Source organism: Oryzias latipes, chromosome 19 (assembly GCF_053564925.1).
Source record: "Oryzias latipes strain Hd-rR chromosome 19, Olatipes_Hd-rR_3.1".
NCBI classification, from domain to species: domain Eukaryota; kingdom Metazoa; phylum Chordata; class Actinopteri; order Beloniformes; family Adrianichthyidae; genus Oryzias; species Oryzias latipes.
The window spans coordinates 20,578,808-20,595,898 of NC_136255.1; the positions used below are offsets into that span (position 1 = coordinate 20,578,808).

Genomic DNA, 17,091 nt, shown 5'->3' on the forward strand with positions numbered 1-17,091 from the left:
ATCCTCTGCAGCTCTTTTCTAAATGAATGTTTCCATTTGTAGATCAAAGTCAAACTCAACTTTATTGTTGATTCTTCACATGTGCTCGACATGAATCGAAATATTGGTGTTGTTTGCCCGCATAAACGTCTGTCAGATTCATAGGTTGAATTTTGTTTGGTTCTGAAATCTTTAACCCTTGTGCTATTCCATGGAGTCCAGATGACCATTGACGTGTTATCTCTACCATGACAAAGGCGGATAAAGGGGGAGAGGATTTCATGTAATCCATGGACACCAATGAAGATCACAAAGATCACTGTCTAGTGGGTCTAGATGACCTCACTCCCAATGTCAAAGTGCCTAGGATAGCGCAAGGGATAGTTGTTCTCTGGGTTTTGAAGACTTTAAGGTCAAGAAATTTCCATCCCATATGCTCAGCCAGTTTGAGTTTCTGCTTGTGGCCCTTAAAGAACAGAGTCCTCTGTCTGAGTAAATTATTACAGTGTCAGTCATTATATATGACGGTCATAATATATATATATATTTAAAAATATATGTAGTCTATGGGATTTTGGCTTCAGCGGTTACGTCCTGTTTGGTCGGCGAGGGGGGTGGAGTTAATCAGTCAATGGTTTTGCTGCATCACTTTGCCACCTCCATGCCCCCCCGCCCTGTGATGAAGGGTGGGGGAGTCAGTGGTGTCAGAGACATAGATCTGTGGACCCTGTAAATACCTAGGTCTAAGGTCAGTTTACCCGTAAGAGAGCTTTAAATGTCTTTTTAAGCCTATAATGTCAAGGCACACGCTACTGCTGGTGTCCATTACTAGGGAGACAACAAATACTCTATAAACATCAATGTTTGTTCAATTGAAAGCATTTCTACCCTAAAATTAAACAATAGTTTAAAAAGAATCATACAGAGGAAGTTAACAGCATGAATGTATGTTATATCAAAAGGTCAAAACAGTGTGATGTAATAAGTAATTCCAATTTCAATTTTAATATCTATAGACTTAAGGTGGACTAATGTTTGATATTTTAATTTGATCAAAACCAAAATATTCTTCACGAAGAAAAAGAACTTCCATTCCTCACAAACATTAACCCCTTCATGTACTATTGACACCAGGGCTCCACTGAATTACCTTGAATGGAATAAAAAGAAGAATTTTCATTTATATTATTCGAAATTAAATAAGGCATGATGGCGTTGATCAGCGTCACTAAGTCATCTATTTTGTTGTTATTTAGTCCTAAAATATGTTTTTCAAGTGAAACTTGCTTGTTTAGTTTAAATTACTGAAAACAGTTTTTCTTGACCACACTAAATTAATTTGGGATGGATTTTTTAAACCATAGATAGATATTTAAATACATTTTCTGGATCATAAACCAAATGAACATGAATTTGAGCATTGAAATTGAACGGACTCATGGGTTTATAGTGATACACAGTCCTCACACTGACATTTTTAACAAGGCAAAATGTAATAGAATCAGGTCATACTCATACTCTGGGAAAACATGTCAATTCCTGTTATTTTTAACATTTTCTGCATCAGTGTTTACAGTTTCAGATCTAAGGTTTATTCATTTTTGGTTCAGGTTTATGGACACTGAAATAAAAAAAATGGTACTGGTTTCTCGGCTTATGGCAGTTTTTTGAAGAAAAGCAAGATTAGTGGGTTAGATTTGTTGTGACACCTGAGACAAACCACAGTCAATTCTGAAAGTGACTCTAAAGGTGAAGACATTCTTGTGAGTGACAGAGCTAATTACCGCTTCCCTCTGTTTATCAACAGGAGATGCGAAAGGCAGGACTTGGGATGCATTCATCATTGACCTGTTGCTGCAAACTCTACGTGAAGACACACATGCGAGTACGTGCACAGATTGTGTTGGTTCTCTATAGGTTATCAAAATGGAGGAGAAACTAACAAAGCACTAAAAAAGACTTGAGTGGTGAAGAGGATTTGAGCCCGCAAAACATGATTCAAATAAACAATAAAAGAAACCACAAAGCCACACTCTAACAGAAAATAACCTAACAAATAAGTTCCAGTACAACATGTAGTGGTTCAAGAAACTTTGCTTATCAGCGCAGATTTACCATAAACCTCACATCCGGCTTAGCGGTCCCATTGTTGTATATTTCTTTTAGTGTTTCCAGATAAATGGTGGCATCATGAAGGTCCACAAGGTAGGTCAACTGTCTAAGTTACCACCTCAGTGATTCACCATCGAGGTTGTCTGAAAGTGCTACACAAACGGCAAAAAACATCAAATGGAGTCAACTTTATTATGGATATTTTCAATTTATTCTAGGTAACTCCAATAAGGCCAAATTGTCTCTGTTTTGATTTTTTTTTGTCAATGAAAGTGACCAATAGATTCCATAGGGTTGTTGGTGGAAATCCTGGACTGACCAAGCAAAAGTTGACCATAAGTATGAAAACTGCCTCTTAATGCAAAAGCAGGAAGAAAGCCCAGCAGAGTCAGTAAAGACGACAATCTGACACGATCAACTGAAGTCTGAGAAAACAGGAGAGAATTCGACAAACACAGAAACACTAGAATTAAACAGAAGAGGAGAGGCATTAAACAGAAGTGTCACTTACTGGGAAAAGAATAGAAACTTAAGTGCAGGCCTTCAATACGGTGTGGTGTTTTCATGTTCAAACGGTCTTATTTGTTGTTATTTATTTATTTTAAATAGTTTATCTATTGACCCAAAAACACTGGATTAAAATCACTGTCTGTGTCTGCCGCACTGTCTCTAAGCTACACGTCCCTCTGTTATGTTTATAAGTTGTCGAACAGTTTAATATTTTATATCCATTAACTTTAATGATGATTTGCACAGTTCAAAAGGTTAAACGTAGCTGCACCGTCACTGATGTTTATTTTAACTACTTTTGTTACTTTCTATATTTGTATTATTTATTAACTAACATAGGACCCTTTTTTGTAAAAGCCCCTTGAAATTCATATTTGTTTTAGCGGGAGAAGACATTGAACAAAGTTGAAACCACTGTTCTTGGGCCTTCCTCTGTGTTTACCTTCAAAGGAAACCAAAAGTACTTAAAATACACTGAAATGTGTTCCCTAATGTAGAATCACAGCTTGTAACCGGAGTAAAGTTTACAGTTTATAGGTGTTTTCTTTTAAAGTGAGAACATGATACTTGCAAAACGTTTGTCAATGAATGCCAAAGCATATTTGAAGTAGCACTAGCTGTCCCATGCTAAAAAAAAAAAGAGAGAGAGAGTTCTGACCTTGTGAGGCTCAGACACTTTAAAAGATTTTTAGAAAGGTTTTTCTGTGGAAGTTTGGAGGAGCTGAAAAATAAAAGATAAAAAAACAGGAGAAAAAAAAGATTTTTTGGGGAAAAAAATAAGATTAGAAATTGAATACAATTAACCCCTACAATAAGAATAAAATATCAGAATGAGAGTAAAAATAGCTGGGATGAAAACTAAGAATATAAGGGAGAGCTACAACAAAAGTAATGCCAAAAATAAACACTAATATAGAAAATTAAATGTAAAGAATATATTTGGAGAATAGAAATTATATAAAAACATCAGTAAAGGAAATAAAATCAGAGTAAGAAAGTGAGAAAATTCCAAATACTGTAGTGGGAATAAAACAACAAATCTGTGAATGATAGTTAGTTTGATACACATGAGAATAACAGAAGTAATGATGAAAAAGATTAAAAATAAACGTAGTTCTGAGATCTTACTTGCAGCCGGTCTTTAGTCAGATACACCGTGCTGTGTGGCAGCAGCACAAATCACCGTGTAGTAGACCAACAGGAGTATTTTAAAGGACTGGAAGGTCAGTTTGAACAGGTTGAAATCCTAACAACTACTCATGATGCTTGTCATACTTGTTGCCACTTTACAAATCCTGTAAAACCACGTAAAGTCCCTGAAAGTACTAACTAGAAAACTGCAGGTCATCATTTGACCTGCAGTTTGACTCATCTTCTAGTCTAATGTGTGACCATCTAAAATGCAACCTGCAAAAGCAACTTCTTTTACCTCACAGTATCAAACTTTTTGATTGGTCCCAACTTTTTACAAAGGATCAGCTTTTTACAGTCGACAACGTTCTTCATGAGGAATTTTTTTTGTCACGATGTCGCTGCAGCAGAGTGTAGGCCAGACATACAGTTAATAGTGTTTGGATTTTAATATAAAATTATAATATAAGTCTCACAATATCATGGCCACCCTAAAATGTTTGGTATATTTTAGCTCTTTTGAGCTCATTTGCATGTTTGGACATTATTTTGAAAGTTTACAGGTAAATTGTGCATGTTACAGTTAGTTTAGCTAAAATTTACCTCTTAGATACCTTGCAGAGTCCATTTAGCCATCTTTTACTATTCGTTACTATTACTTTTACCACAACTGTCTCTTTCGAAAAATAACTGCTGTTTTAGTGTGAAAAACACATTAAGGTTAATTAGTGGAGTTCAAAATCTGATTTTGTGCTTTTGTCATTTCTCTGTAGACTGATTCCTGCTCCTCAAATGAGAAAGGAGACTGGCTCCTCTCCAGTACAGGTGAGCGGACAGTGCCGGCGGGATAATCCATGACATTGTTGTCCTCTAAACACAGACAAAGAAAAATGTGATAAGGCACTGGTTGAATATTGACACACTGTGCGTGGCTTAATGACATAGAACGTCTTTGTATTTACCATAAATATTATGGGTTGGTGCAGAACACATTGCTCAGTTCAAAAGTGTCACAATGAATTCCTGTGTACACATCCATGTTTGTCTATTTAGGCATGCACCGGTCCCCCGCCCATCACCATGCATGCACACATGCACTCTTAAGCTGCTTTAAAGAGGAGGTGTTTATAAAGTCATGCTTTTTGGACACTTTAGGGTCAGTCACCTGTCACTGCTGTAGGCTTGAAGACCGCCTGCAGGAGGTAAGTGTCACTTTTCTTGCCCCGCTCACAGTTGGCATTGGTGCACCAGAGCAAATAAATCTGTAACTTTTTGGGAAGAAAAATATGGGATCAGCAGTTCTCAGAAAAAGTGCCTTTGGTGTTGTTAGAAGAGGAGCTGCAGTGAGTGCTTGTTAGAGGCATGCAGAGAGGTGTGCAGGTTTTTTGGTTTCAAATGTGTAAAATGGAAACTGGATGACATTTTTTTTAAAAAGCTGCTGAATTAGTGTCTGAAACATCTTAAAACATGACTTTTTTGTGTGTATTAAGCACTTTTTCTGATGCAGTAACAGATGCTTTTTAGCCTGCAGAGGAATATTCTATTATATGAAATCATATATAATATATAAATATAACATATTATCAGTTCTTTACAATTGATTTTTATTTTCTGTTTATTTACCTTCTTTATTTATACATTAATTTCGTTGGTTTGCACATTTGTTCAATTTTTTAGGCAGATACTTTAACCAAAAACACATTACAGATTATCTGATAATTGGGGTCAATGTGGCATTTGTTGTTTGACTCAAAGATACAATTACTTTCAAGCCACAATTTGAATCCCCAACCTAACAAATTTTTTGTTCAAACTTTTTTTTTGGCTTTGTCAGTTTAATAGTAGGGTCTCTTTCCATCTTAGAAACAAATTCTTGCGCAAAAAATAATCACTCCAAATCTATTTCTGTTTCCCTCGAACCTTCCTGGTTTACCCCAAAGAGAATAAGTTAAAGGAAGGTAGATGCATAGAGACAGATTAAACTACACATTGCATAAGGATGTCAAAAGTAAAATAACACCGAAGTGCTTTTCCTTTCAAATAAAACACACACAAAAATAAAGAAACAAAAGACAGCTGAAACTGTCATCCTAATAATTCTCCAATGATTCACAGAAGTGCACTTTTAAGGCATATCCTTCCCTATACTCACTCGCTGTCTGTGACCCATGACCTCCATCCACAAGCACATACATGTTAGTGGACTTGTGCATAAACCCAAAACAGCATCCAGCCAGTTTAATTCAAACTTTCCCCTCATTTGAACATCTGGTTTTTGGAAAATCAATTCTTGCTGATGCCCAAACTTCATGTCCAATCTGAGATCAAAATTATTTTCTGGAATATTGAAAGTAGACTCGAGGTTTAAGCAAACCCAAAGACAGTAATAGCTTACCGGTAAATAATTTTACAAAATGCCTAAAAGAATTTTTCGAATACAGTATTCAAAAGATGTACCCATTCAAATGGTAGCAGAATAAAAAATATTGTTCTCTGTCATTTTTATGTAACTATGTCGAATGTGTCTCCTCCAGCTGTCAAGAGCATAAACAAGAGCCAGCTGAGAAGCGCCAGGTAATGCATAACCCTACGCACAGGCACAAGCACAGTAAAAATGTATTTACAGTCCAAACATGCACAGGGTAAGCCGGCATTTATCTTCTGGATGGAAACTATCAGTGAGCCTGTAGCCAGCTGTCTAATGAGGGAGCACCGCCAGCATGTTTACCTTGGACACAACGCTCGACCTTCCGTGTTTCGCAGCGATCTGTGTCCAGTTTGGTGACTCCGAGAGGATGGAAAAGAAGTGATGTGATAATCCTGATGCACAACCCCCATTATGTCATCAGCATCTTTTGTTTTTTGCTTTTTTGTCATGTAGTGAAGCATGAAAGGGATTATATCTGAGAAAGAAAGAAAACTTTAAGAAAAAAGTGGCTTTTTCCCTTTTCCAGCTGGCAGACGTCTACATTAAGGGAAACATGCAGTGCAAGAAACATTCAGTCAATTTTATTTGGTGATTTTCAATGCAATATCTTGGAAAAACTGTTGACAAACTGAATGAAAACTAGAGCAATTCAATTCAGCTTCTTCATTCAACTTTTCCTCAAATAAACGGCACTCACCTGTGGACCTGCAGACTAGAGCTGCACTATTGAACTTGAAAATCATTTTCTCTCCGCTTGTCCAATATTGAAGAAGAAGAATGGTTTGACTTTTGAAAAATGTAAGCTGAACTTGTTTGGTTTTTCTTTAATGTTGCTTTCAAAATTATTCTGTTGCAAACTGGAGTTGCAAAAGTGAAATTTGAATCAAACTGATTTGAGTAAGTGCCCTTTGTTCTTCAGGGAATCGATCCCATAGATCGATTTCTGAAGGACTTCTTCCCAACATAGATCTTTAAATCCACTTTATAGGGATGGTTCTCATACTCTGCAAGAACAATGTTCTTTTAAGCCAGGACATTTTATAATCTTCTCACTGCAAGTGCAAATGTATAACTAATCACACAGCACAAATGCTTTTGCACAAAAGCATGAAAAAAAAAAAGTTTAAGAAGGGTGATTTTCTTTTTTGAGAAACCTACAAAAAAAATCTGGACTGTGTGAAATAAACTATGTTTATTCTATTTTTACATATCAGTGTGTAAGAATGACTTCCTTTCTTTTACAGGATTGGTAAAAGACTAGAAATTATTTAGATCACCCTCTCTGTCTTTGAAGGGTTGGGTTACAATTCACAAGAAGAGAGAAACTTCTTCCTACTTGCTTTAAGAACAAACTTCTCTCTGGAGTTGATTCCTGTGGAGAAACAAACAAAAGTGTTTTTTATCAGAGAAGTGACATGATTTGTTCAACTTGAATGCAAAAAAAAAAGACCTTTGATGAAGATTGATGATGTTTGTTGCCAACACTTCCCATCATCCCTTTGTTTACACTATTTACAGCCACTCACAACCCCAACCAAACATTACCGGTGCAACAAAAATGGTACGCAATATCCGAACTGTCCAGCATTACAGTTTTAAGCCAGATGTCAGCTCAGACAAGGAAAACGAAGACATACATTGATATATTTGTCTGCAAAAGGATATGGAGCAATACAGGGAGCTTGTGGCCCCACTGATTAGCACCTATGTCACTGCTTTAAGCATTTTCAAACAGCAGTTTTTCATCTGCGATTTGAATGAAGAAATACTCATGATGCCTTAAGACCATGTTCAAAAACACCAAAAAACGCAATTTTCATCGGAACCGGTCGATAAGAAATATAAATACTTGCTCGTTTTTATGCTTAGAGCACTTGCCGTGTTGCTTTTCATCAGAAAGAGTGACGTAAAAGAAGTGGCCAGTCGAACCACAGCTGTAAACCACAAGCTTTAACAGAGCTTGCAGACGTTGCAGTCCTAATTCATCCACCTGCTGTGTTGAAACCATCTCTAAACTTCTATCAGATATAAGCATGTCTTTACCTCTTTGTGCCCTCAGAACAAACAAATGAAGGACCAAGAGCCACAGGCCTGCTGGCAGGACCGGGGGCGATGGTCGAGCTACGAGGAGAGCTTTGACCCCCAGGTGGGGATGTGGGCGTCCACACAGATCTCTTACCTCACCTTCAAGAGCCTCATACAACTTCGACGCGTCATGAACTCTGGTAAGTTCATCAAAGAGCACAGTAGTATTTAAAGATTCACTGACATTTGTATTTATTTTCTGTCTTTACTGTCTGATTAAGATAAGACATGGCAATGAAATCCTTTCAAAGGCATTTTCACTGCAATAAATCTTGACTCTTTTAGTTCTACTTTAACCACAGCCACAGGGTTTTCTGTTTGCCAAGATCCATTCAAAAGCCTTTTGCAATATTCCCTCTGGTTAAGGTGTAACAATATTTGACTGCGAGGAGAAGACCCTCTCCAGCATCGCAGAGAAGATGGTGAGCGAGATGGCCAACAAGAAGGAGATCAGGTCCGCAGACAAAGAAGGAGTATTGAAATCTCTGCTCCAGAACCGCAGGTATCCATCTCCCCCCACAGTGACTCAAACTCCCCACATCCAGGCATTTAGCTGAGGCAGTTGACCAAAGCTGCACACCAGAGGCGAGGCTTTCATTGCAATTCAGACAAAGCTCAGAGCAACACATGGCTGCTATTATGTCATTATCTGGCACCATCTCTGACCGCCACACCCTCCTGTTTGTAAGAAAACCAGGGTATTTAATGGTTAACTTGAAGTTAAAGCATAATTATTTGCTTACATCACTGCGCAAAGAGTGGAATGTAATGCTGAGATAATATTTTCAAATGTCATTATAAGCCAACTGTGCTATTGGAAATGTTAAGTGTTGAAAAATCAGGGAAACCCCTTTCCCTCTAAACACAAAATGTTTTAAGTTTGTTTTTTTAACTATTTGATTCACCACTTACCTTTATTACATCCTGCATGTGTTATTTTAATCAAATCCAATCCCTATTTTAAAATCTGCCAAACAGTGCTGAGTCAGCTTCTTACCCTTGAACCTTTATGGCACAAGTTGTACCGTTGTACCTCTTTAACCTATAGATTTAAATTGAGCGTGCTGAGTACAGTCAACAAAAAAAACTCATCGATACAGCTCATTTGTTGGCAGCTCACTTGTGGCTGCTATAGCTCAAAATGTACTGGTATACAGTCATTGTTCGAGTGTCCTCAGGTAAGTCGCTTAAATCTGTTGACCTTTGCAGAGTGTGTTCCTATAAAGTTCACTTCGCCTTCTGCAAAACACGTGCAAGCAGCAACTTTCAATGAAAAGTCTATGTAAAAGTGTCAGGCATTCAAAACACTCACGTTTATGCGTAGCTATGCACAATTTTAAGACCGTTTCAGACTCTACGTACAAAGCACGGAGCCATTGAACGTTAAACAAGATCAAATTTTTCCCAGTCAGGAATTCAGATTTGGCAGTGACAGACGTACGCTTGTATCGGGACGCTATGGTCCATGGTGTGAACAAGATGGGCTAAATGTGCATTCAAGAATGCACGTTCTTGAACGCTTGTCACATGCCCGGTGTGAACATAGCTTCAGACATATGTATCTGAGAAAAAAAGTTAAGAGATCTCTTAAAGTTCCTGGACTCTTCATGACTTCTTTTATAAGAATGTATGTAACAATATCTTTAATCTAACTGAACAAGTTCAGAAAATATGTCAAAGTTTCTGTAACTTGATAAGAAATGCCATTCTAACTATTTGAGTTGTGTTAGCTGCCTTAAAGTTACAATTAATAATTAAAAAACTCACAATGATCATCTTTTCATCTATTGTGAAAGCATTCCCAGTGGTCTTTTAATTATTCCAGGACATAGTTTCTGCAGAGCGGCAGTAGTTCATTAGAAATTTACCCTCAAAACCCCAATCTAACATTACCGGTGCTCATCGTTATAACTGGATGAGATGGGACAAAATGACATATAATAGTTTGATTCTTTTCCGTATGTTTTATGTCTAGCTAGCTTTAGGCTGTGTGGAACTTTCTATGGTCCTGCTTGCTCCGAGAAATATGAAACTATATTCAAAAGGTAGTCATTTTAGAAACAAAAAGTGTCGGGATGCCTCTTGTAAGTAACTGAAGCTTTTCTTTGTGCAGTCAGTCAGCTGATCCGGAGAACCAGGCACTGACTGGAGGAGCAGACCTGCATAGGTTTTCAGTCAAAGAACAAGTACGCTCTTATTTTGAAACTTTTGCTACCAATGTCAACATGGCTGTATTTTTTAATTGAAATCCTGTGTTTTTGATTACGTAATGTCTGCTCTGTTAAGATCATTTTAACAGAAAAGTTATTCTCATTTTTTACTATTTAAAGATTTCTTTGACTATTGACTGCTTCCAAACTCAAATAGAGTTAACTTCAATGTGTTTCTGAGAGTTGAGTGTCTTCATCCCCATTCATTCATAAAAAGGGATTTATTTGTGTTCCACAATTTTTTTCTTGTGGAACAAATTGAAACGTTTCATTATTTACCAGAGGAAGTGTATGTTTTTACTTGTGTATCTATCTCTTTGACATTGAGCTTTTTTATTTCCCTAAATGATTTGTGTTTTTATTGTTTTGATGTTTGTGACAGTGTTCAATCTAATTTTCTATGTTCCTTTAGAAGGGCGATTCTGATCAAGTTGAGGCCTGTATGGTTTTAGTGGGTAAGGAACTATTTCTTCATCTACTCATCAATTTGTCTACTCATCACATGTTAAAAAAAACATTTAACATTCAACCAGGAGCCATGGACTTCCTGGAGAAACCCACAGTCGCCTTTGTGCGCCTCAAGGAAGCCGCCGTGCTCGAGTCGGCCTTGGAGGCACCGGTTCCTGTGCGGTTTGTCTTTGTCCTGATTGGCCCCACCAAAACTGACATGGATTACCACGAGACTGGCCGTGCAATGGCAGCAGTGATGGCTGATAAGGTGAGCAAAGTTTTGACATTGATTTAACTAAAAGCTTTTATTGACAGAAACAGTTTATTGGCATTAACCAAACAAACAAATGATGATAGTGTTACTTTTAGTGTTACATTGGTGACAAAATTCAGCAGAAATGTCGATCCATTGCTGCATAAATACACATAAGGTGATGTATAGAATTAAAATTACCATTAAACAATAAAACCTGATGGTTATATGATAAAACTTAACCTTAATGCAACTTCAGCATGGTTTCATCATCCTCCTCTTCATCAACATCATCATCACTTAGGTGGCTCTTTGAACTCAACAGTAAACACTCCCCAGAGGACCGCACAATAAAATATATAAATTCCAACAATAAAATCCAGAATTAAAACACAGACACAGATACAACAATAAAGTGAAGGATAGAAAAACAAATGTATACTTTCAGAGGTGTTCATTATAACATAACATATTCATCTGGATAGGGGAAGAAAACTGATTTTGGAAGTAAAAATGTGCAACCTTTTGCCTATTTTGTTATACTGGCTGGATCTGAACTGGGTTCTGATCACAGTGATGGAGAAATGACTCCTGTCGAAGTTTATCTCCTTCATGAAAATTGCACACAAACGTTAGATTTTATTCTATCAGCCATATCTTCTTAATCATTATTTAATTTTTTTTTGTCTGTTACGTTTTTGAAGTTACTCCTCCAATAGAGGTGTTTACAGTTACTAATAAGTGAATTTCTTGTTCAAGCTGAGTCTAAATTTCTCTGAAAAAATGTATCAAGTCATGTTAAACTAAAGTAAAATAGAAAAATGTCCAAATCACAGAAACGCACAACCAGAAACCTCTTTTTTTTGTTTTTTAAGTTTTTTAATCAGGCAGCGTTTCGAGCGAGAACTGCAAGAGATCTTACAGGCGCATTGGTGGAGTTCTTGGACTGCAGCATCGTCATCCCACCCACTGAGATCCAGAACGAATCCATGCTTAGCTCCATCATCAGCTTCCAGAAGAAAATATTGAAGGACAGAGCGCAGACGCCTGACCTCATGCCCCGTCGGGACTCCAAAACTCGCAGAGGTGAGTACCACTTTCTAAAATCCCCCAGCAGTGTTTTCATGTATTGTCTTTGGGTGATTTTTAAATTGATTCCATTATAAATAGTTTCCATTGCAAGTGGAGTTTCTCTAGAAGATCCGCTCTCGCGGACGGGTCGCCCATTTGGTGGGATGATTCGGGACATAAAGAGGCGCTACCAGTACTACAAGAGTGACATCACAGATGCACTTAACGCTCAGGTTATTGCTGCTATCATCTTTATCTACTTTGCTGCCCTGTCTCCTGCCATTACCTTTGGAGGACTGCTGGGTATGTGCAACTACGCGTGTCCAAACATACTGTGGCTCTGTTTTGGATGGATCTAGCCCTTAACTTTGTTTTATCTTCAGCTGACAAAGTGGAAAACATGATGGGTGTTTCAGAGCTTCTCATTTCCACAAGCATTCAAGGAATCATTTTTTGCTTCGTTGCTGCACAACCCATCTTGGTTATTGGGTTCTCAGGTCCTCTGTTGGTGTTTGAGGAGGCTTTCTTTGCTGTGAGTCTTTATTTTCCTTATTTTGTTGATAATATCATGAATTGTACCATATTCAGGCATTGTGAAACTCAAATTGCTGATGTGCTTTGTTCAGTTCTGCAAGTCTCAGGACATCGAGTATATCGTTGGGAGGGTGTGGGTCGGAGTGTGGCTGGTCATCATTGTGGTGACCATAGTGGCCTTTGAGGGCAGCTTCCTGGTGCGCTTCATCTCTCGTTTCACTCAGGAGATCTTCTCCATCCTCATCTCCATCATCTTCATCTATGAAACGTTTTCCAAGTTGGGGAGGGTAAAAAAAAAAATGAGATCCGTGTCTTTTGGATTTGAGATGTTTAAAAATCAACGACTATGCGTCTAATCACATGTCTTCTCCTCACTTTTCTGTAGACCTTCAAGGCTCATCCTCTGATTCTAAACTACGATCATCTGAACGCTACTTTGGAAAATCCCTGGCATCCAAAAATGGAGGAGACTGTCATTTATGACAACTCAACCGGCAACATAACTGTTGTCGTCAATACTATCAAGCCTCCGTACCCCAACACAGCTCTGCTGTCCATGTGCCTCATGTTTGGATGTTTCTTTATTGCCTTTTTCCTGCGCCAATTCAAGAATGGGACATTTCTTCCAGGAAAGGTGGGCTTCCACATCTTGGTCTGTCCATGGGGACATTCACAGGAAACCTAAAGGTCCACTCCAAGCATCTTTTGATCTAATGTAAAAGCGTTCCCAGTGATTTTATTATGATTGTAATGTTTTTGGCCAAAATCAGAAAAGCCTGTGTCTTTTTTTAGGACATAGTTTTTGCAGAGCAGCAGTAGTTCATTTCCCCCATTTCCCCATTCCCCATCATCTATATGTTTACACTCTCTCCTGTTAGCTTACAGCCCCTCACAACCCCAACCTAACATTGGCAGTGCAACAAAAATAGTGAGCACTATTGGAGCTATGCAGCCGTACAGTTTTAAACCAAATACCAGCTCAGAAGGGGAAAATGAAGTTGTACATGGAGTAGAGCTTAACAGGGAGCTTGCGAGCCGCTGATTTTAGCACCTACGTCACTGCTGCTATGGGCTTTATCTAACAGTTTTTCTTTTCATCTGCTCCTGATTCACCACGATTTGGATGAAGAAACACTCAGAGATGCAATTTTAAGCTTAATTTACTTTATCTATATCCTCCATCAGGAGAAGATGCAACAAGAACATTTTGAAAAAACACCAAAAATTTCAACTTTTTACTAATTTATTGAGCTTATGATTAGATTTATTTAAATTTCTTTCTAACTCACCAGGTCAGGCGTTTGCTTGGGGACTTTGGCGTGCCCATTGCTATTTTCCTCATGATTCTTGTTGACTACAACATCGAGGATACCTACACTCAGGTTAGCTTATAACACAAAGCTAATTTTCACGGTTACTTAGACAAACAAATAGAGGTGCCCTAGAAGGTTTGAACAAAACTAGTGATATTCCTTTGCAGAAACTGGTCGTTCCCAAAGGCCTGATGGTCTCCAACCCAGCCAAAAGAGGCTGGCTGATCAACCCTTTCGGAGAACACAAGTCCTTCCCCGTCTGGTTGATGTTTGCATCCTGCATACCAGCCCTTCTGGTTTTCATCCTCATCTTCCTGGAGTCTCAGATCACAACGTGAGTCTTTTTCTGGTACATTTTGAGAAAACAGGATGTATCCCGGCTTTGACTCGTCTCCTGTCTCGTGGGGCAGCCTGATCATCAGCAAACCTGAGAGGAAAATGGCCAAAGGTTCCGGGTTTCACTTCGACTTGCTGGTTTTAGTCGGCATGGGGGGACTCAGTGCAATATTTGGTGTGCCGTGGCTAAGTGCGACCACAGTGAGAAGTGTGACCCATGCCAACGCTCTGACCGTCATGAGCAAAGGACCAAAACCTGTGATAGAAAAAGTGATGGAGCAGAGGATAAGTGGTATCGTGGTGGCTCTACTGGTCGGTAGGTGCTGTCAAATCTGATATACTTCTAGTTATGCATACACAGAAAATTACATGCAAAACACCAAAGTACGCTTTCGTGTCCAGGTCTCTCGATTCTAATGGAGCCAATTCTGAAGCTGATTCCCATGTCGGCCTTGTTCGGGATCTTCCTCTACATGGGGGTCACATCCCTGAATGGCATTCAGCTCTGGGATCGTATGCAGCTACTTCTCATCCCAAAGAAATACCATCCAAATGAGCCTTACGCCACCAGAGTAAGTCCCCCAATGTTCAACTAAAAACATGGTCAAACCTTCCAGGATTTGCTGCATTCACCTTTTGATTATCTTACAGTGTAGAACTTTTGCGACACGTTAAATCCTGGCACATGAAGTCATTCAATCAGGTCTTGGCAGGGGCGGAGCTTGGTGGGAAAGGGGCAGAAGACTTTGAAAGTAGTTTAATCATAATTATTGTTATTAATATCAAAAGAAAAGGTTTGAGTTAAAAATATTACTTATGTAATTTTTGCAATGGGTAAAGAAGCTTATAATGAGGATTTCCTATTACTGAAACTAATATTGACTAAAAAATTGGGGGCATAGCTCCGCCCCTCAGTCTTGGGACCATTTGAAACCCTCACATGAAATTTTCAGAGGAAACAACCATATTTAAACACTAAGGGGTGACTTTGAGTCCAAATCTAAAATTTACTTTTTTTTGTAAAACAATTTGTTCTGAAAGAAATCAGTAAAATAAATGCACAAATTAAAAATAGACAAAAAAACAAAAAAACCCAAAAACAATATAATTTAGATATTGTAATGAAACAAAAAGAGTTATGTACGTTATGTATTCTAATTTAAAAAATTAAACCCAATCTTCTAAAGTGATCAAACATAAATGCAATTTTCAAAATACTGATTTTCAAAGGGGTCTAAGCTAGGATAATATTTGAATTGCTCTTTACAATTTAACAATTTGGCAGGAATGTATTGATCTTAGATGAACTGAATTACATATAGTTTAGAATATATTTTATCTTTTCCCATCCCTGTTGACTTTCGTCAATGTCAGTGTTTTAGTAAAACTTATTTTGTGACTTCAAGCTATAAAAAAAATTTAAATCAATACAGAAAACTAGACAAAACTAGACATAAACTAGACATGATTACAATATTACAATAAAGACCAAACCACATTGTCTTTACAGTTTTTCTTTGGCTTTGACTTATTAAAGATATACTCGGGGAACGCACCAAAGCCTAAATATCTTATTCTATGTAACTTTTTAAATTGTGCATGCTGCAGTACACATGGTATGGTCCAGTTGTAAAAACTCATCAATGATCCAAATTTAAAATATTAGAATAGCTTTGCACTATCTAATTGATTTATATCAGTTTAAAAATAATGTAAAGTTAATTTCCATCTAGCATAGTAAGCTGGCAGACCGAAATCATCTACTCACAGATAATATAGATGAACCAGATATGTGGTGGTCCCTGAAGGCACCACAAGCAGCATCACAGGTAGAAACTTGTCTCAGCTGAATGTACAAATCACTGCATGTGTTTCTTGGGTGTCTGTGCAGGTGAAAACTGGGCGGATGCACTTGTACACAGGCATCCAGGTGGCCTGCCTCGTGGTTTTGTGGGTTGTCAAATCCAGTCCTGCATCCCTCGCCCTTCCCTTCATTCTCATCCTCACCATCCCTCTGCGCATGTTCATGACCGGCCACCTCTTCACTGAAATGGAAATGAAATGCGTAAGTGCTTTCCTTTCAGTAAGTGAGCCGATGTGTTTAAGGTTGTAATTGCTGTATCATTGTGTGTTTATTGTGTTTCAGTTGGACTCTGATGACGCCAAAGTGACATTTGAGGAGGAGCCCGGACAAGATGTATACTGTGAAACTCAGATGCCGCTATAAGTGTTTTCACTACAGCTGCTGGAACTGTTTGAGTTAAAAATGTACATTTATTTTATTTAAAGCATATCAAAGAGTAAATATAATGCCTTTTTTTTAAATGATATGTATTTATCCCCAAAGCACAATTTTGCTGTGTAACAGAACTGACTGACCTTAAAGCTCACATATTAAACTGATGTGGCTGCTAAAATGACAGTTTTATTCTAACATGCTTTCAAGAATAACAGCCATGAAATGAGTATGAACTGTAAAAAAGCACGCTGGGACACAGGACAAACAGAGGGTTCCACTCTACCTGTTTTTGTTTTTTTCTAAAAACCAAAGTTGAGCATGCTTTCTTAAATAAGTAAAGTTTCACTGATGTTTACATTATATTCCTTAATTTTTCAACTAGGAAAAACATTTAAGCCTCAAACGAAAAGGTCAAAACCATTTTTAAGGCATCATTATTT

At 37.9% G+C, this 17,091-nt stretch overlaps 1 protein-coding gene across 1 annotated transcript; it reads left to right on the forward strand.

The window, feature by feature from the left end:
- Positions 1–4,761: 4,761 nt before the first annotated feature.
- On the forward strand, positions 4,762–16,829 carry slc4a1b (solute carrier family 4 member 1b (Diego blood group)). The gene is made up of 18 exons (XM_004080257.5): positions 4,762–4,934; positions 6,267–6,306; positions 8,220–8,385; positions 8,612–8,747; positions 10,359–10,431; positions 10,868–10,910; positions 10,989–11,173; positions 12,034–12,244; positions 12,329–12,532; positions 12,613–12,761; positions 12,856–13,050; positions 13,149–13,397; positions 14,056–14,145; positions 14,244–14,410; positions 14,487–14,728; positions 14,815–14,984; positions 16,304–16,477; positions 16,559–16,829. The coding sequence occupies exons 3-18, from the start codon at positions 8,229–8,231 to the stop codon at positions 16,637–16,639; spliced, it is 2,526 nt and encodes an 841-aa protein (XP_004080305.1). The 5' UTR covers positions 4,762–4,934; positions 6,267–6,306; positions 8,220–8,228; the 3' UTR covers positions 16,640–16,829.
- The last annotated feature ends 262 nt before the right edge of the window (positions 16,830–17,091 follow it).

What these genes read in the sequence shown, in the direction of transcription:
- slc4a1b (XM_004080257.5), top strand. Translation starts at nt 8,229, where the DNA reads ATGAAGGACCAAGAGCCACAGGCCTGCTGGCAGGACCGGGGGCGATGG. An exon ending in CAGCAGTGATGGCTGATAAG is followed by an intron (nt 11,174 to 12,033) that starts GTGAGCAAAGTT and finishes TTGTTTTTTAAG; the next exon opens with TTTTTTAATCAGGCAGCGTT. An exon ending in CGTTTTCCAAGTTGGGGAGG is followed by an intron (nt 13,051 to 13,148) that starts GTAAAAAAAAAA and finishes ACTTTTCTGTAG; the next exon opens with ACCTTCAAGGCTCATCCTCT.